Source organism: Dendrobates tinctorius, unplaced genomic scaffold (assembly GCF_039654945.1).
Source record: "Dendrobates tinctorius isolate UK_male_01 unplaced genomic scaffold, ASM3965494v1 ptg000120l, whole genome shotgun sequence".
Classification (NCBI taxonomy): domain Eukaryota; kingdom Metazoa; phylum Chordata; class Amphibia; order Anura; family Dendrobatidae; genus Dendrobates; species Dendrobates tinctorius.
Window position 1 is genome coordinate 34,180,249 of NW_027361788.1, and position 23,547 is coordinate 34,203,795.

The 23,547-nt window shown below is 47.8% G+C and overlaps 1 protein-coding gene across 5 annotated transcripts; it reads right to left on the reverse strand.

The window, feature by feature from the left end:
• Positions 1-513: 513 nt before the first annotated feature.
• ZDHHC12 (zDHHC palmitoyltransferase 12) lies at positions 514-20,358 on the reverse strand. 5 transcript variants are annotated; one of them, XM_073541127.1, is made up of 5 exons: positions 20,251-20,358; positions 15,406-15,542; positions 15,235-15,327; positions 9,133-9,299; positions 514-1,612 (listed from the first exon to the last, which is right to left on the reverse strand). In XM_073541127.1, exons 2-5 carry the CDS (start codon positions 15,496-15,498, stop codon positions 1,297-1,299), a joined length of 669 nt encoding a protein of 222 aa, XP_073397228.1. In that variant the 5' UTR covers positions 15,499-15,542; positions 20,251-20,358; the 3' UTR covers positions 514-1,296. The 5 variants fall into 5 exon arrangements, with proteins under 5 accessions (XP_073397228.1, XP_073397229.1, XP_073397227.1 ...); XM_073541128.1 differs by having other exon boundaries at positions 15,406-15,467; positions 20,251-20,289; XM_073541126.1 differs by lacking the exon at positions 20,251-20,358 and adding an exon at positions 20,046-20,222 and having other exon boundaries at positions 15,406-15,467.
• Between the last annotated feature and the right edge of the window lie 3,189 nt (positions 20,359-23,547).

Here is a 23,547-nt window from a genome sequence, read left to right on the forward strand (position 1 = left end):
GGACTCTTGTGATTGATCAGGATCCAAGAAGTCAGACCTAAAGCTTTCATGACCTCCAAATAGCGATAAGCATTGTCTAATGATCGTTCTGCAGGAGCACACTGCTCCACTACCTTCCCTCTTCCTGTTTGGCAGGTGGCGGTGCGCTCTTGACGACTGACAGTTCAGACCTGTAAGTATGGTGACTGTGTGCTCCCATGCTGCAAGCAGAGGGGTCTGTACGTTTACATCATAAGAGGAACGCAGGGGCATGGAGGCTGTCTGCATCCGGCCATCTTTATAGCAGCACATACAAGCTCTAAACCAACGAGCTTGTAAGTGCTGCCAATGCCCACTATTGGTCTGCAGAGTTGGCCAGTAACCCGGATAACTAGCTGTAAATTATAAAAGCCCTCTGTTCCTGAAAACACAGGATTTTTAATAAGCGTTTTGCAGGATAAGGATACCCACTTTTAAAGATTTTTGTGCTTGTGTGGAATATCTTGCCGACCTTTGCTTACACATAAGACAGTGTCAATATACGTAAAGTGTTTATTACATCAATTCCAAATCTAGCAGCACAATTGTATAAAAATCAGTGCAGTTCTCCAGCCTCAACGCCAGGCAGCAACATATACTATAGACATCTCTACTAAGACAATGGTGCAGTGAGCAATAGGAAATCTGACCTCAGAAGACTGGACTCAGAGACATGGGAGGTCCTGCTGGCACATAGTGGTAATAGGTCTCCTTCCCAGAGCCATAGTGCTGTATGGTGGAGATGACTGGGGTCCACAATAAATGGAGCTGCCCCCTATACAGTTTTGGGGAGGTCCAAAATTAGACAATGAGACCTGTATCTACCTATGGCTACTGCGCTAAAAAAATCCCTAAACTCAGTTTTTAGGTCTCTTCCTTCTCACGACTGATTTCTTACCAGAATTCCTATTTCACCAATGACTCAGGCTTGACTAAACCATGGTTTTGTGTATACAGCTCCTCAGCCGATTTTCTGTGTCTCCAGGGTAATAACAGACCACAACGACACTGATGCTGCCGTCAGAGGGTCCTCTGGGATCTGGCATATCGGTGCCACCCTCCAGCTGTGCTGGTCTTTGGGTACTATTCTGTCCACTTGCATTGATTTCTCAGCTTATAGAGGAGTCTGATGTGTCCTGAGAGGCACAATGGTCAATACTAGTGGGTACAGGTAGCGAGGGTCCTTACAGCAATCACCAAGGCTAAGAGCTGTGTCTCGTGTTATCCAACCCTTTCCATGATGAGTAAGCCTGTTCTTACCCCATCTTTGGTCCAGGTTCACACTGTGTTTATGGCGTCTCTGAAATAAAGCTGTTCCCAGACCACATTACCGCACGTACAGAAGAAGCTCCATACGTTCCGGATGAGGCCTCTGTCAAAGGGGTTAGTGTCCGAGTCACACTGCTTCAGGTAGGTGATGCGGTGGTGGGACATGAACTCCCAAGTGGTGACATTGCAGGAGATGAGATACATGTGGCTGAAGAGCAGCAGACTCACCACCACGGTGCACACTGCGATCACACCGAATGCTGCAAGCAAAAAGATATTGGCACGCAGCCACTCGCCCCAAGTCCCTGCAGAGTGGAGTCCGGACCTGTACAAAAAAAAAAAAAAGTGTCTTCACGTAATGCAGGAGAGTGCAGTATAGCAAGGTGCTGGCATGGGGGTAGTGCCCGCCTATGTTAATCACGCCAACTACCCATGATTAAACACTGCTTTATTTTCACGATCTGCCTTGATCAAAATTATGTGCAGATTACTTCCCTAGTGTAGGACAAAGCTCCACGTCCTCTACAGACGGCCTTTTAGAATACAGTATGCTAAATACCAGCAAGTGTCACTAGAGGGCGCTTACTGCATACTAATACATTGCACTCTGAATTATTGTTTCTCTATCACTTCATTGGGGGACACAGGAAACCCATGGGTGTATGCTGCTGACACTATGCACAAAAAGTTAGCTCCTCCTCTGCAGTGTACATCCCACGACCAGCACTAGGATATTCAGTTTAGCTTAGTGTCAGTAGGGGTTGACGCGGGTCTTTCACTAAACCCATATCTACCTCAGTGATCTGCGTTTCTTTTCAGATGGATCTTCTTACTCTGGAGGGATACAGTGTGAACAGTCACAACTGTACTCTCACATAGAGACTATGAGTGCGGCGTGTACTGCCACCCTGTATCCTCATAGGTTGAGCTGGCAGGACCCTAACGCAGAAGAGTGTTTAGGTGACCAGAACATTGGTCCTGGCCCCTGTCTCCTAACCCACTCGACCACCAGAGCCTGTCGGTTTAAGGAGGCATGGCCGTCCCTCATACTCAGATTCTTGGACGTCTGCTGGATGGAGAGGTACATCTCTTTATCTCTCTCTGAGCCAGATTCCGGCCCAGAGAGTCAGAGAAGAAGATTTGAGTAATGAAGAAAGAAAAGGCTAAAGATAAGAAGACGTAGAGGAAGATGGAGGAAAACAACAGAAGAGGATGGATGATTCTTACCCCCCCTCCTCCCGAGTTTCTTTTTCAGGGTTTTCTGCTCTATATGGAGCCTGTTTTCCACCTTTATTCTGGCGGTTACCTGACGGTGTGATGATTGGCACCGTCCTTTTTTCCTTTCCTCAGCTAGGAAAGGCTATTTCCGGGCCTCCCGTGCTGCACTCCCCTGCTCCCTAGGCCTCAGTCACTAAATTAGGCCCCGGCTTAAGAGTAGCCTAGTCCTGGCGTTTGGCCCTGCTCCCTTCTCAGTATCTTCGGGCGGGCTTTTCTCCCACCTGTTGATGACACACCACCTCTTCTTGGCTCTGGTGGTTAGCTCCGCCCACTCCTCCTGGCTCCATAGAGGTTTTTCTCTGTCCTTTGCTCTGGTGGTTAGCTCCACCCCTCCTTCTGGCCTCAGTGAGCGGGCTTTTCAACCCACACCCCTCCGTTTCCCGGCAGCTGAAACCTGGAAGGTGGCTCTTCTCATTAGGACCTGTCTCTCTCCTCCTGCAATTGCCCTGCAGCCTTGCTGGTTTTCTCCTGGACTAAGCCTGGGGGTGGTTTTTCAGCACCTGCCTTTTTGAGTATCTCTACTCTGCAGACTGACACTTCTCAGCTCTCTGTCCCCTAACCTTTTGGCACCATCAGTTACTGGGTCTGCTTCTTATCATGGCTAGCTCTAAAGTAGAGTGCTCTCGTCCTCCTACTTCTTCTGCTCTTGCCAGACACTTTGCCTGCTCTTTGTGTAAAGGTAAACTCCTTTAAGGTCAGTCCTCTCCCCTCTGTCAGGACTGCAACAGCCCCCTGTGCACCCCACCCAGGAGTCCCCTACTCCCCCAGGAGAGAGTGGTGCCCCTATCCCAGTGTGGGCTACGTCTCTGTCGCAATCTGTCAAGGACTTCACCAGGGTGTCCCAGACCCTGGTATCCATTCTTGACAGGTTGTCTTTTCCTACCTACACAGTTACTAGCAGATCGCAGGGGTCTCCGGCTGTGCCTACCATCAGAGGCCGTAATAGATCTAGACAGGAGCGCAGTTCTACTTCTTCCTCCAGCTCCCTTTCTCCCTCTGACCTTCGCCGGCAGACATCTTTGTTTCGGTCCTCTTTCCCAGAGTTACCCGTGATGGTTTCGGACGTAATGTCTGAGGATTACTTGGACACGGATTCTCACCACACCTGTAATAGGACTGACCTGGTCCAGAGCCTCATCGTGGCAGTCAACCAGACCTTTAACATTGAGGATACAACTACGAATCCCGCAGAAATGGTGGTTTCATTTAGATGATCAAGATTAGCTCCTAAGGTCTTTGCCCCTCAAAGAATTTGAGGAGGTATTTTCCAAAGAACAGGACAATCTGACCAGCTGATTCCAAAGAGGGAAGCGCCTCGGTATTCTATATCCCTTCTCTCCTGAGCTCATTGCGAACTGGACCACTTCCCCGACTGTGAACCCTCCGGTTTCCAAACTTTCCTCCAACACGGTCCTTCCTCTCACAGATGGAGCATCCCTCAAGGATACCAACGACAGAGTCAGTCCTTGGCAGAGTCAGCCTTTGAAGCGGTTGCCGCTACAATGTGCACTGCCTTTGCCTCCACCTGGATGGCAAAGTCTATAGACACATGGGCTAAGCTGCTCCATCAGGGCATTCTTTCTAGAGCCCGACCGGAGGAACTGGCTGACCTCACGGACCAAATTACTCTTGCAGGGAAGTACATGGTATTCGCCTCCCTGGATGCCGCTGTATGTGCTTCTCGGGCGTCCAGCAATATCGTAGCCTTCCGAAGGACCATTTGGCTTAAGGCGTGGCAGGCGGACTTATCCTCAAAGAAGTCCTTTACCAAATTGCCTTTCCAGGTTTCCCGTCTATTTGGCTCCAAGCTGGACCAAATTTTTAAGGAGGCCACCGGAGGGACAAGCTCTCTCCTTTCTCAGATTCAATCTCCTCATTCTCCTTTGTCACTTTCAACGCTTCCCTTTGAAGGAGGAGTTCTCCCACCATGACAAGTCACAAACTTTAAATCCTCCTCCAGGCGTTTCCGTGATGCGAGGAGTGGATCCCCCAAGAACACTCCTAATGGGTGTTCCTCCGCATGACTCGTGGATCTAAGATTGCTGAACGGAGATGCCCATCCTTGTCCTTTCAGGATGGAGTCTCTCCATTCGGTAATTGCGTCCTGGGAACCGCATGACTCCTTTTGTTCCATGGAAGCCTTCATCCATGTCCCTTTTTTCTTCAGGGCATCAGAGTTTCCTGCGTTTTGAGAGAGACGGGTCCATTTTCATTTTATCACCTTCCCTTTCGGGCTCTCAACCACTCTCCAAAGTTTCGCAGAGTCTGCAGCAGAGGTTTTGCACTTTCTTTGGATCACAGGTTTAGTGCTATTGCTGTACTTTACAGACATTCTCTATGGCTCTGTCCATTGCTCTGGATTCCCTTCCTTTCTTCAGGCTCGGACTCACCTGCCGTAGCTCTCTCATCAGGCTAAGGCCGCCCCTCCCCCTTTTTCGCTACACGGGCTCGTGTGTACAGAAGCCTTCTGGCCTCCAGGTCAGCGATTGCTTGCTGACCCCAGACGGCAATTGTAGGTTTACCGGGTCAGAGCAGAGTGCCGCCTTCTGGGTTTAAGGCACACTCTGCTTGGGCAGTGGGCCTCCGCCCTGCACTTCTGCAGAGCGATGTTCGGTCCTCCACATGTTCGAAAAAATTTTCAGGGTCCATGCCTACGCTTCGGCGAATGCCAGCCTAGGTAGAAAGACCTTGCATGTGGCAGCGGTGAGTTCTCAGACCTGACTGGAGTTGTCTGCTGTTCCCTCCCCTCGGGTACTGCTTTGGGATGTCCCATGGTTTCCTGTGTCCCTCAAGGAAGGGATAGAGAAAACAGGATTTTTGGTTGCTTACTGTAAAATCTGTTTCTCGGAGCCTTCATTGGTGGACACAGCACCCTCCCAAGTTTAATAGCTCTGGTTATTGTATTGTTACAGTTTGAGTTTGTGTGTTTTCTTTCTCTTTTACATCTTGCTTCTCCTACTGCTTTCTCACTAACTGAATATCCCAGTGTCAGTCGGTGGGGTGTACACTGCAGAGGAGGAGCTAACTTTTTTGGGCACAGTGTCAGCCTCCTAGTAGCAGCAGCAAAGACCCCCATGGTTCCTGTGTCCCCCCAATGAAGGCTCCGAGAAACATTTTACGGTAAGCAACCAAAAATCCTGTTTTAGTGTATGAAGCTCCCCCTAGTGACGGCTGTAGGTATGTAGCAGATTATCTGAGGTTTGCAAAGGGAATGGCAGGATCTTGTTTAAAGATGTTTCTTGAACAAAGAAATTAAAATGCTAGAAAAAGGATAAGATGAACAAAAATAATTAAACACAGGAAAAATATATCTTTGTACGGTGTAGATATTAAAATTTGAGAATCCTCAGTGGTTGATACCTTCTAGAATTCTTCAGTTTGCCATTAAAAGGTATCAACCAATGAGGACTCACAAATTTTAATATTTAGGTCAAAATTTATTTATTTTTTTAAAGTACACCAATGATTACTTATCCTGTAACTCAGGATCAGTACATCATGTATTATACCCCAGAGCTGCACTCACTATTCTGCTGGAGCAATCACTGTGTACATACATTACATTACTGATCCTGAACTGATCCTGAGTTACCTCCTGTATTATACCCCAGAGCTGCACTCACTATTCTGCTGGTGCTGTCACTGTGTGCATACATTACATTACTGATCCTGAGTTACCTCCTGTATTATACCCCAGAGCTGCACTCACTATTCTGCTGGTGGAGTCACTGTGTACATATATTACATTACTGATCCTGAGTTACCTCCTGTATTATACCCCAGAGCTGCACTCACTATTCTGCTGGTGGAGTTACTGTGTACATATATTACATTACTGATCCTATACTGATCCTGAGTTACATCCTGTATTATACCCCAGAGCTGCACTCACTATTCTGCTGGTGCAGTCACTGTGTACATACAGGATGTAACTCAGGATCACTAATGTAATGTATGTACATAGTGACTGCACCACCAGAATAGTGAGTACAGCTCTGGGGTATAATGCAGGATGTAACTCATGATCAGTAATGTAATGTATTATACTCCAGAGCTGCACTCACTATTCTGCTGGTGAAGTCACTGTGTACATACATTACTGATCCTGAGTTACATTCTGTATTATATTCCAGAGCTGCATTCACTATTCTGCTGGTGCAGTCACTATGTACATACATTACACTACTGATCCTGAGTTACATCCTGTATTATACTCCAGTGCTGCACTCACTATTCTGCTGGTGGTGTCACTGTGTACATACATTACTGATCCTGTACTGATCCTGAGTTACATCCTGTATTATACTCCAGAGCTGCACTCACTATTCTGCTGGTGAAGTCACTGTGTACATACATTACTGATCCTGAGTTACATCCTGTATTATACCCCAGAGCTGCACTCACTATTCTGCTGGTGAAGTCACTGTGTACATACATTACTGATCCTGAGTTACATCCTGTATTATACCCCAGAGCTGCACTCACTATTCTGCTGGTGCAGTCACTGTGTACATACATTACATTACTGATCCTGAGTTACCTCCTGTATTATACTCCAGAGCTGCACTCACTATTCTGCTGGTACAGTCACTGTGTACATACATTACTGATCCTGTACTGATCCTGAGTTCCATCCTGTATTATACCCCAGAGCTGCACTCACTATTCTGCTGGTGCAGTCACTGTGTACATACAGTTGTGGCCAAAAGTATTGACACCCCTGCAATGTTGTCAGATAATACTCAGTTTCTTCCTGAAAATGATTGCAAACACATTCTTTGGTATTATTATCTTAATTTAATTTGTCTTAAATGAAAAAACACAAAAGAGAATGAAGCAAAAAGCAAAACATTGATCATTTCACACAAAACTCCAAAAATGGGACATACAAAAGTATTGGCACCCTCAGCCTAATACTTGGTTGCACAACCTTTCGCCAAATTAACTGCGACCAACCGCTTCCGGTAACCATCAATGAGTTTCTTACAATGCTCTGCTGGAATTTTAGACCATTTTTCTTTGGCAAACTGCTCCAGGTCCCTGGTATTAGAAGGGTGCCTTCTCCAAACTGCCATTTTTAGATCTCTCCACATGTGTTCTATGGGATTCAGGTCTGGACTCATTGCTGGCCACCTTAGAAGTCTCCAGTGCTTTCTCTCAAACCATTTTCTAGTGCTTTTTGAAGTGTGTTTTGGGTCATTGTCCTGCTGGAAGACCCATGACCTCTGAGGGAGACCCAGCTTTCTCACACTGGGCCCTACATTATGCTGCAAAATTTGTTGGTAGTCTTCATACTTCATAATGCCATGCACAATGTCAAGCAGTCCAGTGCCAGAGGCAGCAAAGCAACTCCAAAACATCAGGGAACCTCCGCCATGTTTGACTGTAGGGACCGTGTTTTTTTCTTTGAATGCCTCTTTTTTTCTCCTGTAAACTCTATGTTGATGCCTTTGCCCAAAAAGCTCTACTTTTGTCTCATCTGACCAGAGAACATTCTTCCAAAACGTTTTAGGCTTTTTCAGGTAAGTTTTGGTAAACTCCAGCCTGGCTTTTTTATGTCTCGGGGTAAAAAGTGGGGTCTTCCTGGGTCTCCTACCATACAGTCCCTTTTCATTTAGATGCCGACGGATAGTACGGGTTGACACTGTTGTACCCTCGGACTGCAGGGCAGCTTGAACTTGTTTGGATATTAGTCGAGGTTATTTATCCAACATCCGCACAATCTTGCGTTGAAATCTCTTGTCAATTTTTCTTTTCCGTCCACATCTAGGGAGGTTAGCCACAGTGCCATGGGCTTTAAACTTCTTGATGACACTGCGCACGGTAGACACAGGAACATTCAGGTCTTTGGAGATGGACTTGTAGCCTTGAGATTGCTCATGCTTCCTCACAATTTGGTTTCTCAAGTCCTCAGACAGTTCTTTGGTCTTCTTTCTTTTCTCCATGCTCAATGTGGTACACACAAGGACACAGGACAGAGGTTGAGTCAACTTTAATCCATGTCAACTGGCTGCAAGTGTGATTTAGTTATTGCCAACACCTGTTAGGTGCCACAGGTAAGTTACAGGTGCTGTTAATTACACAAATTAGAGAAGCATCACATGATTTTTTGAACAGTGCCAATACTTTTGTCCACCCTCTTTTTTATGTTTGGTGTGGAATTATAACCAATTTGGCTTTAGGACAATTCTTTTTGTGTTTTTTCATTTAAGACAAATTAAATGAAGATAATACCAAAGAATTTGTGTTTGCAATCATTTTCAGGAAGAAACTGAGTATTATCTGACAAAATTGCAGGGGTGTCAATACTTTTGGCCACAAAATGTACATTACATTACTGATCCTGAGTTACATCCTATATTATACTCCAGAGCTGCACTCACTATTCTGCTGGTGGAGTCACTGTGTACATACATTATATTACTGATCCTGAGTAGCATCCTGTATTATACCCCAGAGCTGCACTCACTATTCTGCTGGTGCAGTCACTGTGTACATACATTACTGATCCTGTACTGATCCTGAGTTATGGTGATACATTTCTAGATGGGATGTACCTTCTCTTACCAGGCGATGTGGACAGCCCAGAGCAGCACCAGCAGCTGAAGAGCCAAGTAGAAGATGAAGACTCGATGGTTCTTCTCTCCCACACAGTTCTCGATCCATGGGCAGTGATGGTCGTATCTCCGCACACAGCGCTGGCAGGATTTGCAGTGTCGAGCCCTCATCGGCTGCTGCGGGATGAGACGAGATTAATCTTTCCAGAACTTCGACATCAGTGGGCCATTATTTATCAGACTGGGGGGTGGTCAGAATTCCTGCTGAGCGGCAGCATAAAGATATCCTGGCCTTGCTGCCAGAACTCAGAGTTACTTTTTATCATTTTTAAAAATAAACTTTTTTAGTCTCCATAAAGAATGTTCACTGACAGCAAGCAGAGTTGCAAAATAGCTCTATATGCATTAATAAGGTTTGAAAACTAATACATATATACAGTGGGTACGGAAAGTATTCAGACCCCTTTACATTTTTCACTCTTTGTTTCATTGCAGCCATTTGGTAAATTCAAAATGTTAAAATTAGAAAGGAAAAAAGGAGATTTTTGTGTACTCACCGTAAAATCTCTTTCTCTTAGCCTCTAATTGGGGGACACAGATCCGTGGGTGTTATGCTGCTCTCCACTAGGAGGCGACACTATGCATAATCTGAAAAAGATTAACTTTGGCTCCTCCTCTGCAGTATACACCCCTGGACGGCGTCAGCCTTCTCCAGTTTTGTGCAAAATCATTAGGAGGAACATAATAGGAATAACATAACCATGCCTGTAATAAGGCCACTATGTACAAACTCAAAGAACAATATGAGAACTCAACCAAAACAACGGTCCATAAGGGCAACAGGGTGGGAGCTGTGTCCCCCAATTAAGGCTAAGAGAGAGATTTTTACAGTGAGTACACAAAAATCTTTACTCTGTCGCCTCATAGGGGGACACAGAACCGTGGGACGTCCCAAAGCAGTCCCTGGGTGGGAAGCAGTGGACGAATATTGTGTTGACAGTTCCCTAGACTAGGGGTACTGCCGCCTGCAGGATCCGTCTACCCAGGCTCGCATCCGCTGAGGACTGGGTATGAACACTAGTATTTTGTAAACGTGTGGAGGCTAGTCCAGGTGGCCGCCTTACACACTTGTTGAGCCGAGGCTTGGTGCCGAATGGCCCAGGAGGCCCCTACCGCACGCGTAGAGTGTGCCGTGATACCGGCCGGAAGAGGAGAATTGTGATGGCGGTAAGTCTGTTGTATGGTGGACCTGATCCACCTGGCAAGGGTGGCTTTGGAAGCCGGTAGGCCCTTGCGAACGCCTTCCAGAAGGAGGAAAAGTGAAATCAGACTTTCGGAAGGGAGCAGTCCTAGACACGTATATATGCAATTCCCTGACAAGGTCAAGCGTATGCAGAGCCTTTTCCACTCTATGAACCGGAACCGGGCAAAGAGAAGGCAGTGAGATTTCCTCATTGAGATGGAAGCTGGACACAACCTTTGGTAGGAAAGATGGGACTGTACGGAGAACCACCTTGTCCTGGTGGAAAACCAGGAAGGGCCGTCTGCAGGAAAGTGCCAAAAGTTCGGACTCTGCGTAGCGAAGTGATTGCCACTAGAAAGACCACCTTCTGTGATAGAAGGCGGAGAGGGATCTCCTTAAGAGGTTCAAAAGGAGGTGCCTGCAATGCTGTCAGGACCAAGTTGAGGCCCCACGTGTCTAATGGACGTTTGTAGGGGGGAGCCAACCGGGAAACCCCTTGAAGAAAAGTCCTCACTTGCGGCTTCTTAGCAATGCGCCTCTGAAAGAGCACTGAGAGCGCTGACACCTGGCTCTTAAGCGAGCCCAGGGATAGCCTGGCGTCCAGGCCCGATTGAAGGAAGCCAAGAACCTTTGGGAGAAAGTAGAGGAGTGGAGTCTGTCCATGAGATTCGCATCAAGTAAAGAAAATTTTCCAGGTACGGTAGTAAATCCTGGCGGAAGCTGGCTTCGGTGCCCTGATCATGGTTGTAATGATATCCGGTGAAAAACCTGCTTGGGTCAGAACCCAGGTCTCAATGGCCATGCCGTCAAATTGAGAGCCCCTGAGTTCTGATGGAAGAATGGGCCTTGTGACAGAAGGTCGGGACGGATGGGGAGACGCCAGGGGGCTGCGAGTTGTACGACGTCGGCGTACCATGTTTGCCTGGGCCAGTCTGGTGCGATTAGGATGGTTGGAACTCCCTCTTGTTTGATCTTCCTCAGGACTCTGGAGATCAGGGGGAGGGGTGGAAAAATGTACAGAAGCTGGAACTGGGTCCAGTCTTAAACCAGGGCATCTGCACTGAGCAATCTTAGATCGCGCGTCCTGGCCATGAGTTTGGGGACCTTGGCATTGAGATGAGATGCCATCAGGTCCATGTCCGGGGTCCCCCAGCGATGGCAGATCTGACAAAATTTCGGGATGTTGATGGGCATATTCGCTTCCATTGGTGACCACTTGCCTTGCGCCCTGTGATGTAGATGCACCGCGCCCCAACCCGTCAGGCTTGCATCGGTGGTCAAAACCTTCCATTGGCCTGGGAGAAAGGATTTTTCCCTTGCAAGCGAGGTTGGCTTGAGCCACCAGTGTAGGGACGTCCTGGCTTTTGATGTTAACCGGAACTCCCTGTCGAGGGAGAATGGATTCCTGTCCCAGGACTTGAGGATGGCCAGTTGAAGAAGTCTGAGGTGAAACTGGGCAAATGGTACCGCCTCCATTGCTGCTGTCATCCTGCCGAGGACTCTCGTGGCAAACCGGAGAGATCGGAGGGGGGATTGCGGAGGAGTATGCAAACTCCTAGACGGAGAGCCAGTGCCTTGTCCCTGGGGAGGAGCACCAGACCCCTGGAGGTGACGAATAGCATCCCCAGGAAGGTCAGAGACTGACTCGGGGTAGTCGATGACTTTTGTAAATTGACTAACCATTCCAGGCGACTCAGAGTGTCGATTGTGATTGAGACGTTGAACTCGCAGTCCTTGAAGGTGGGAGCTTTGATGAGAAGGTCGTCCAGGTATGGAACGACTACTATGCCTCTGGAGTGTAGAACGTCCATGGTGGCTGCCATGATCTTAGTAAACGCTCTGGGAGCCGAGGCGAGTCCGAAAGGGAGGACAACGAACTGGTAGTGGTCCTGGTCGATTGTGAACCTGAGAAATCTCTGATGGGCGGGAGCAATTGGTATATGCAGGTATGCGTCTTGTATGTCTATGGAGGCAAGATATTCTCCTTTCTCCATGGACGCAATGATTGACCGGAGGGACTCCATGCGAAAATGACGAATCCGAACATACTTGTTGAGTTGTTTTAGGTCTAGTATGGGTCGGACACTGCCTCCCTTCTTGGGAACTACAAACAGACTGGAGTAGAACCCTCGGAAGCGCTCGTCTGCAGGAACCGGTACTATGACTCCTGCTTGAAGGAGGAAGGAAACCGCTTGATGGAAGGCTCGAGCCTTGAGTGGTGGTTTTGGGGGAACGGAGAGGAAGAACCGGTTCGGTGGGCTGGTAGAAAACTCGATCTTGTATCCGGAAGACACGATTTCCTTGACCCACCTGTCTTCTGTAATAGGCAGCCAGACCTGCTGAAAGAGTAGCAGTTGTCCGCCTACGAGTGGGGTGTCTTCCGGAAGCTGTGATTCATGATGAGGAGAAAGTCTGAGATTTTCCTCCTTTGGACTTTGCCTGGCCTGCTTTTGACTGCCAGGTCCTGTCTGGCCTCTGTGCCGCCCTTGTGTTGTCTCTGCGGGGGGAGCGGTTACGATTTTGTGCTGGGCGTGAGACGGACCAGCCTGAAGAATTCCGAAAGGATCGGAAACGAGATTGGGAGAGAGGTACTCTTACCCCCGGTGGTGTTGGATATCATTGTATCCAGTTTTTCACCAAAAAGACGCCCACTGAAGTACGGGAGATTTGTGAGGGACTTTTTTGAGGCCGCATCCGCTTTCCATTCCCTCAGCCAGAGGATACGCCGGATCGTGATGGCGTTTGATGCTATTCCCGCTACACCTCTTGCAGAATCCAAAGCTGCATGGATCATGTAATCTGCTACTACTGCTATTTGAACCGCCTGGTCCAACAGCTGAGGATTTGAAGCTTGGAGGCCCTGTTGCAATTTTTGAGCCCAGGCTAGAATGGCCTTGGCCGCCCAGACTGAAGCAAACGCGGGAGCCATAGAAGCTCCTGCCGCTTCGAAGATTGAACGAGCCATGCGTTCTACCTGCCTGTCTGCTGCGCCCTTGAGGGTTGAGCTGTCTGGAAGTGAAAGAAGAGTCTGTGCTGCTAGCCTAGAGACTCGGGGGTCCACTTCGGGTGGATCTGTCCATTCCTTAGTGTCCTTCTGTGGGAAGGGGTACTTTGCTTCTAAGTATTTGCGATTGGCGAATTTTCTCTCAGGCTGCGAAAAATGCTTAGAAAGTATTTTTTGAAATTCCGGGTGATTAGGGAAGACCTTAGGTGGTTTCAGAACAGTCTCAAAGCAAATCTTGTGTTCTGGGGCTTGCGGGGTTGGATCAGAAATGTCCAGCACCCGAAGGATGGAGGAGATTATATCCTCAACTAGCACTGTATTACTAGGGGGACAAGGTATCAGAGAATTCTCTGTTTCGTTGTCTGAGTTAGAGTCACATATGCCTTCTGAGTCTTGCGCATCGCTAAGGAGCTCCCTAGCGGGTGAATTATGGTGGAGGTCTTCTGTGGTCGGGGATCGTTGTGGAGATCCACGCTGTCTGTCTCTGTCAGGGGATGGTGAAGGTGATCTAGAGCCACCGTGTCTCTCCCTGGAGGGGGACGAACGAGTGCTATGTGAGGCGGCGACTTCGGCTAGGCCGAAGCGCGGCCTAAATTTGAGACCTCATGCCCAGAAGGGCTCCAGGACGGCGCAGTTGTCCGGGGGTGGTCGGATTTAACCCAGACTCCCCTGGAATGAAAGGAAGGCTAGCGGTGGGGTCATGAGCGCGAACGGGGCCCTGTGGAGGGTCCCTTGGGGCGCTATGCAGCTGGTGCTGCCGCAGCGACAGGGGCGCAGGGAGCCCTGTCTCTGACAAGTGCCATGCCTGCATGCACCTCCCCCGGTCCCAACAGGAGCCCGCAGCTGGGCTGGGGTCCTGGGTCTGTAAGCAGTTCAATGGTGCCTGATACAGGCCCTACCTGCGGTGTCTCAACCTAATACCCCTAGAGGGGGATTAGGGAGGGTGCTGCTGTCACCGTCAGGGGGCTTCACCCTCTCCTCGACCTCAACCCAGAGCCGAAAGAAACTGGGGAAGGAGGGGGGGTCTCGACTTCGAACAAGTACCAAAGGGACTGGGGAATAGCCACCTCGACCTCAACCGGGTACCCCTAATAGGGGATCGAGGAGGGAGCCATGCCGGGAGTCTCGCTGGAGACCCGCTTTTCTTCATCTGTAGTCTGTTGGAAAAAAACAAGTAAGAAAAAACGGAGTAAAAAATTTTTAGGTGTGCCTCCTTGCGACACTAAGCAAAAAACTGGAGAAGGCTGACGCCGTCCAGGGGTGTATACTGCAGAGGAGGACCCAAAGTTAATGTTTTTCAGAGTAAGCATAGTGTCGCCTCCTAGTGGACAGCAGCATAACACCCACGGTTCTGTGTCCCCCAATGAGGCAACAGAGTAACAGATGAGAATAAAATATAAACTTTTTTGAATTTACCAAATGGCTGCAGTGAAACAAAGAGTGAAAAATGTAAAGGGGTCTGAATACTTTCTGTACCCACTGTAGATTCACACACATTCCTGTAAGGCAGTGATCTCCAAGTCAAACTACAATTCCCAGCATGCCCTTACATCCACAGGGAGGTGGAGTTTTTCAACAGCTATGGGACTACTACTTTAAGGAAAAAGACTCCATAAAATTGGTTTGAGATACAAAATGGCAATTGTTAAAACTAAAATTTCTAACACATTTGTGTTACATAATAATATTATGGTGGCCTGAAGCCACCACTAGGGGGAGCTCACTACATGGAGAATTACACACCTCCCATTAGCTGCAGTTATATGGAAGGAGCTCCCTCTAGTGGTGACTGCAGGAAGCACAACTTTACAATTTCATTATGGCTGCATCACATTAAGCCATCATAAATGGAGGGGGAACTGCACCTTTAACAAGCAATATCCACAGCGTCTCATCCGCAGTGCGCCGGGGCTCAGCGATGTCATCTCCTGCTTGTCGTTCGCTGTAGAGGAAGGATACTGACAGACGACAGTGACATTAGTGGGCTGGGGCACAGCTGCATTCACAAGGTCGAATAACAACACACAAGGTCGTACCTTCTCATCACAGTCTGAAAGCACATATCCCGGGTCCATGAGTGACACTCCATAATACAGCACTGTGGAGAATATGACCATTAACACAAACATGAGAGTCGGCAGATGGATCCAGGCATTCTCCTGTGGAGAGTGATCTGAAAATTAAAAAAAAAGGGGTTAAAAGAAAGCAAAGCTCCAAACACCAGCATAATCCGCTGTGGTCCTTTCATGTTACAGAGCTCCAGCCCCCCGAATGGCAAATGGGATAAATAGAAAAATCCCAGCTGCAGCCACAAGGGGGAGCCCACTGTATTCACAGGTTTCATTAGTAGGCCAGTATGCATTAAGGCCCCCGGCTCCCTCTAGTGGTGGCTCCAGACAGCTCCAGATTTTCCAGGGTATAATATTATTGAAAGGGTTTTTTTTTTTTTTTTAAATGTGGAAAATCAAGGAATGTGCCTAGATAAAAAATTAAACATAATTTCATTTCGGTCCCCCCCCCCCACCTAGGGTGGTCCCTGATATTTCTTATTAACTTTGCTGCAGTAATCTCACATTGTAATGTGAAGGGTTAAAACTAAAATCAAAGCTGAAGTTTCGTTTTATCCATTCTCTGAAGGTTTCGTTTCTTCATTTTTGTTGCTGTAAGATAAGTTTTTATAATTGGCATGGGCTGTCATGAAACCAGACTGTTCCCATCTGTACAAGATAAGGGAGGCGGGAGTGTAAAACTCTGAAGAATATGCCATTATACTACTACTACTATTTGGATACGGACATATATGTAGTTTCCAGTTTTCTTGCAATATTATTGGCTTACAAAGTGAAATGATGCTATTGGTACTTGAGAACCTTGCATAATTAAGCAAAAGATTATAAAAGATGTGTTCACCAGATCCAGAGGGGAAAAAAAAAAGTTTTCAGAAGACTTTAACCTGCTCTGTGAGAGAGAGAGAGAGAGAGAGAGAGAGAGAGAGGAAAAAAAAAAATCAAGCTAGCAGCTGCTTCAGTACCCCCTCCCATCTTAGCCCACACCATATCCCCCTTCGTCCCCACCGCAGCTGCGAGCACACAGTGTGCCCTTCAGCCCACACAGCAAACTCTCGCCCCCCCCTCAGACTTCAGCTACTGGGAACCCTGCTCCTCAGCCCCTCCCTGCTAATTCTCGTTACTGCTCAGGTCGTAATCTCTCCCACATGTCCAGTAAATTTACTAGGGGCAGATTTATTATCACAGTTCCGCTCCGGAATACAATTCCAAGATGATGGTCAGATGGCTCTTACGTTATATAATCCCTATGTAGATGAAGACAGTGAGGAAATCTGTATTTTGCATGCCCTTCCTACAGTTATGATGGCCCTGATAGGCTCAGATCCACCCCCAATATTGCTTGAGGATCAATGACTCACCCCATACCTCTCAGAGATACCATCTAAACTCTGGTTAAAAGGGCCAAATGATATAGGGAAAATGCCAGTAGAACCAGTAAAAGTGTTTCTCAAACCTGGTGCTTAATCCACATACTCTTTTATCCCAAATACCCCAGGATGCTGCTTGGTTTACAGTTATTGATCTTACCAATGCCTTCTTTAGCATTCCGTTACACCCAGATTGCCAGTTTCTATTTGCAATCACTTAGCAGGGCCGACAGTTAATATGGACAGTTATGCCACAAGGGGCCCAAAACAGTCCCAACCAGTTTGAAAAAAATATGAGCAGGTGTCTTTTGCCATTTCTGCCACTGTTAGCCTCCTTAAGTATCTGGCAGCACTGAACTGTCGGGTCTCAGCCTCGAGACTTCAGTTCTGCCTTGGTCAAGTGATATTCTTGGGTCACTGTCTCCTTCAGGGTGCCAGACACCTCGCAGAAGAAAGAAAAATAGCTGTCAGCTCCCTTCCTTTCCCAAAAGATGAAACTGAACTCCAGCGTTTTCTTGGACTATGCACTTATTTTTGTCAGTGGATATAAGGAAAGATGGCCGTGATGAGGATTATCTCCAACATGACTGTTCCCAACTTCTGATTGAAGAAACAGCTACTCCACCAAATGTCAGTGAGAATCCACTCCCAAATCCTGATCTGGTGTTATACACGGATGGTTCAAGATATGCTGACGAGTTTGGTAGGTTCCACACTGGATATGCTGTTACCACAGAGAACACTGTAGTGCACGCAGCTGCGCTCCCGCCCTCACAGTCAGCACAAGAAGCAGAACTCCAGGCTCTGTCTACTGCATGTACTTTGGCCAAGAACAGACGGGCTAATATATACACGGCTCACGGTATGCATTTGGTATTGCTCACGATTTTGGGGCTCTATGGGCCAATCGAGAGTTTATTACTACTGCCGGAACCCCAGTGAAAAATGTTGAAGCTGTTAAAACCCTCATGGACTCGATCAAATTACCTACTCAGGTGGCCATTATCAAAGTTAAGGCGCACGATCCTAGGACCAGTCCACAGGCTATTGGCAACGCATTTGCGGATATGCAAGCAAAAGCCGCCGCTCTTTTACCCGTTGAACCAACTATAGTGACCACACGCTCTCAGCGTAAACAGTTTCAAGAAGCATTGACCCTACAAGAACCTGATGATCTACAACAGACTGAAGTTTTCTGTTGGACCCCGCGAGACCGCTTAATGACGATGCAGAGTGTCTCCAAAGGAAGAGGTGAAGCAATGGAAGACTGATGGGGCACAAATGGATAATGGTCTCTGCAAAAGGACCGACTTGTGTGTCTCCCTAAGCAGATGTACCCTGCTATTGCCATATGGGCATGGACCTATATATCGAGGAACGAATCAGGACCTCGCACTGGTGCAAAAATTCTACTGGGCCCCGGTTCTCCAGTTGGCCGGAAGCATTCCCTGTTACCAACATGACTGCAAAAACCACAGCGAAGAAACTGGTGATGGAAGTTATATGCAGATATGGGGTTCCAGAAGTTGTTGAAAGTGATCAAGGTCCGGCCTTTTCTTCTCATATGTACCAAGAAGTTCTGACAATGCTTGGATCCACTGTAGCCCTCCATACTCCGCACCACCCACAATCCAGTGGGAAAGTGGAGAGGCTGAACGGCACACTGAAGGGACAATTGACCAAAATGATGCAGGAGACTACGGCTCCATGGCCAGAGCTCCTACCCATTGTACTATACCACATTCGTACTACCCCTATTGCAAAGCATGGCCTGTCCCCATATGAGATATTGTTTGGTACTAGGCCCCCAGTTGCAAATTTCCAGCCTTAGCAGTTATCAGAAGAAACTGACCGTGCTGTTCAATGTGTTATTCAGCTTAGTAAAAATCTTGCTAACACCCATGTTCTAGTTTCTTCTTCTTTTCCAGATTCGGCAGAAACCGACACCTGTCATAACCTGAAGCCTGGTGATTTGGTAGTCGTAAAGAGGCATGTCAGGAAGCACGGACTAGAACCCTTGTATGAAGGTCCCTATCAACTGCTCCTCATCACCCAACAAGCCAATAGCAAATAAGGGGGCATAATGTTTTGGTTTTTCACATTTTCCATATTATTATTGGTAGAAGTTGAAGTTAAAGTTAGAAGATATTCAATGACTCAGAGATCAATATGATAAAGACAATGATTGTAATAAGGACAGTTGGTGGTCAGACACCTTCTCCTTTCTCAATCCAGCCAATTGGTTGAAGGGAATTGGGGGCTGGATAGCTGGGATCTTACAGAGCTTGTTACACATTGCTGCGTGTATCCTTGTTGTATATGTGATACTAAAACTTGTTCTTTGGTGTATTTCTGTATGTATTAGGAAATTCTGCACTAGGACGGCTAATGATGACACCAAAGGCGTCGCTACCACTGCTCTTCTCTGCACCGATCTCAAAAGGCTATTTGATGAAGATGTTGAAGCCAAGCATATGGCTACCTGCAAAACATCCCTACCACCGTCATCAAAAATCGTTATTCGTGAACTGCAGTATACAGGGGGACGGGTGCGCCACGACAGCCATGACTGGTAACACGGCATCAGTCATGTGAAGACCAGTACCCCTCGAGCTTAGTGATCTGCCTCGATCCTCCCGTACAGAGACCCCCGTCTCCGTGTGGTCATTTGCGTTGCTAGCAACACTGGAATAATTTGGACATCACTGGCTCAACAGTGAAGGGTTAATTTAGCCCTCCCTAAATAGCTACCTCGACAGTAACATTCAAGTGACCGCTGCAGCTAATCACCGGCCTCCGCGGTCTCATGGTTGCGTAATTTCCATAATGACCTCTGTGGCGCTGTCGTTAAAAGTCATTTAAAATACGATTTAAAAAGTAATTGTTGTGTTTTCACTTTAGCACAATACCTGCTCTGAAGTGACATCCCCTATAATCCCTGTGCGGACCCTGGGGGCGGTTATGTCGCCCACTAGCGGGTGACGTGGAGCCTGCACCTATGTCTCCTGATGAACCCCAGTCACCATTGGGGTAAAGCAGAATATTTCCCAGAGCAGAGAGCATAATGAGCGCAGCGCCATCCTCACGGAGGACAAGACACCAGCACAGCCAGGGCGGATGGGAACGCTGGGGACCGCCCTGCAGGAGCCGTGGTGGCGGCCATACTGGCACCCAGCTTTCCCAGGAGGTGAGATACCTGCACACACCGAGCCGTGGGAGAGGAGCCCGGCACATACTGACCCGGGTTGTGCAGGAGCAGCAGCAGGGTCACCCCGTACGTCAGCAGCGTGTGCACCGTCCGGATCCCGCAGCAGGGACCCCACACATTGCGGAGCATGACGGCTCTAAGGCCGGAGAAGCCAGCCCGGAAGCTGCGAGCAGCATGTGGAACGCGGAAGTGTTCCCATAGTAACAGTGAAAAGGCGGGCTCCAAGCTTCCACTTACTATTGGCTAGGTGCAGTCTGACGTTGTCGATCACGTGTAGCGCTGTCCAATACCGAGTCAGGTCAAAATCAGTATCCGTGTAGAAAACAGACCACCATAACAGACCGCATAAACCCCGCCCACTTTCTAGGAACCAATTACATTGCGGAGTGGGCGGTATTTTGTTTGGGTGGGCGGAGTTACGTGTGCTTCACTTCGGGATTTTATGTCCAGTGAGAGCCATTCAGTGATTTTAGTGGCTCTCACTGGGGTTCCTGCTCCCATCATTCACAGCAGGGAGCCGGCTCTTTGTGTCGGATCGTTCGTGATCGACACATCACTAGATCCCATAGGGTTGAGCGTAGACTATATGTGCTCCTTCCAGGTGCCTGACTGCAGCCCATACAGTGTAGCCCACCCCCTTTACATTGCAAAACACACCCTGAAAGAAACCACCCCCTTTCGTAAAAAATGCACCCGGGAAGAAACCACCCCCTAACGTAAAAATGCACCCGGGAAGAAACCACCCCCTAACGTAAAAATGCACCCGGGACGAAACCACCCCCCTTTTGTCCAAAAATTCACCTAGAACGAAACCAACCCCCCTTACGTAAAAATGCACCCGTGACGAAACCACCCCCCTTACGTAAAAATGCACCCGGGAAGAAACCACCCCCTAACGTAAAAATGCACCGGGGAAGAAACCACCCCCTAACGTAAAAATGCACCCGGGACGAAACCACCCCCCTTTTGTCCAAAAATGCACCCGGGATGAAAAAAAAACCCTTACGTCCAAAAATTCACCCAGAACGAAACCAACCCCCCTTACGTAAAAATGCACCCGGGACGAAACCATCCCCCCCAACGTACAAAAATGTGCTCACAGCCCAACATTGTGCAGCCCTCCAAAGAAATGCCACCCCGCACCATTACTGACCCACTGCCAAACCGGTCATGCTGAAGATGTTGCAGGCAGCAGATCGCTCTCCACGGCATCTCCAGTCTCTGTCATGTCTGTCACATGTGCTCAGTGTGAACCTGCTTTCATCTGTGAAGAGCACAGGGAGCCAATGGCGAATTTGCCAATCCTGGTGTTCTGTGGTAAATGCCAAGCGTCCTGCACGGTGTTGGGTTGTGAGCACAACCCCATCTGTGGACGTCGGGCACTCAGACCATCCTCATGGAGTCGGTTTCTAACCATTTGTGCAGACATGCACATTTGTGGCCTGCTGGAGGTCATTTTGCAGTGCTCTGGCAGTGCTCCTCCTGTTCCTCCTTACACAAAGGCCGAGGTAGCGGCCCTGCTGCTGGGTTGTTGCCCTCCTACGGCCCCCTCCACGTCTCCTGGTGTACTGGCCTGTCTCCTGGTAGCGCCTCCAGCCTCTGGACACTACGCTGACAGACACAGCAAACCTTCTTGCCACAGCTCACATTGATGTGCCATCCTGGATGAACTGCACTACCTGAGCCACTTGTGTGGGTTGTAGAGTCCGTCTCATTCTACCACGAGTGTGAAAGCACAACCAACATTCCAAAGTGATGAAAACATCAGCCAGAAAGCATTGGTAATGAGATGTGGTCTGTGGTCCCCACCTGCAGAATCACTCCTTTATTGAGGGTGTCTTGATAATTGCCAATAATTTCCATCTGTTGTCTATTCCATTTGCACAACAGCATGTGAAATTGATTGTCAATCAGTGTTGCTTCCTAAGTGGACAGTTTGATTTCACAGAAGTTTGATTTACTTGGAGTTATATTCTGTTGTTTAAGTGTTCCCTTTATTTTTTTGAGCCGTGTATAAGTGAATGCTTCTCATTATTAAGGGGTGAAATTACAAAGTGGAAAAGAGGCAACTTTGCAATTGACTTTTTCAAGAACAAAGGGAGTTTTAATTCTATCGTTTACTGCTCGTTGCCTACGTTACTGGGCCACTTCTGCAATCTATCAGATATGGCCCGTTTCCTAGGCAATGAACACACTCTTTAGCATTTCAAAGCGCTTCTATGGATCTGGCAAGGTTCGTGGAGATGGCCATCTTCAGTGGCACTTCTCACATACCCTTTTATCCATCCGTGCCGTTAAATCCAAGGTGTACTTTCTTGGCAAAAATTGCATTGTCTATGGAGAATCTGAGCATATATTAACCAACCTTTTATTGCCTCCAAGGCCTGGGTTTTTGCTTGGGTTTCCTGTTGTGAGTTCATTTTCCACCTTCACCATTGAGGTCTGATGAACTCCCTCTTCTGGTGAAGGAAGGTAGTGAGGCTGATTACCAAGCACCTGGGTATGATGATGATGACTGGGTGACGGGAATTGCTGACTGGATATAAGGCAGCCGACGCCCTTCTGCCTTGCTGGTGAGCTCTCTGAGGGATTGTAGGAGACCAGTCTGATTCCAGCTCCTCAAAAGCTAAGTTTTCTGCACTGCTTTTTGAATTTTGTTTTGTTTTGTTTTGTTTTGCCTTGTTTTTCTGAATTTCTGCCATTCCCTGCTGGGGTGAGTTGAATTCCTTTTTGCTCTGTCTTCAGAAAATACCTGAGTGCTGATATAGTCTTTTTGAAGCCTAGCGTCTTCAGGGCCTTTTTCCCTATCAGCCTGTTGGCCTTGTTTTGATAGGGTTTTTGGCGGATTGCAGACAGCAGCTTTCCTATCCTGTCCTATTTAGTTAGCTTGGGCCCCATCATTTGCTCAGCCTATCTTTCTATCTGTGTGAGTGTTTTTTCATCTTGCTTCACCGTCATTATATGTTGGGGGCTGCCTATTGCTTTGGGGCAGTTTAGATTTCCCTTTCTATCTTTAGGCTATGTAGTTCTCTGGCTGTGATCGAGGGGTCTAGGGCACCGTAGGAACCCCCCACGGCTACTGCTAGTTGTTGTTGATAGGTTCAGGGGTCTGCAATCCGATAGCTGCCAACTTCTCTGGTTTTCTGGACTTAGCTAGTATTTCTGTTTTTGCCTCCTACGGTGACTCATTCATAACAGAATCACCCGCCATACCGCAGATCCTAGGGTACTCAATAGCAGGAAAGAATTGTAAAAAAAAAAAAAAAAAAGTGTGTATATTCTTTCCTCTATATCTCTGAGGCCATAGGGGGATTTTTTTTTTCTCTCAATGGAGATAAAGCAATTGTCTGATCGTGTGGAGCAGCTCGCTGCGGAAGTGCGGGGAATTTCCGCCTACCTTGCTCATTCACATGCTGCTGAACCAAAGATCCCTACTCCTGATGTTTTTTGGGGATCAGTCTAAATTTTTGAATTTCAAAAATAATTGTAAATTATTTTTTGCCTTGAAGCCTAACTCGTCAGGGAGCTCCGCGC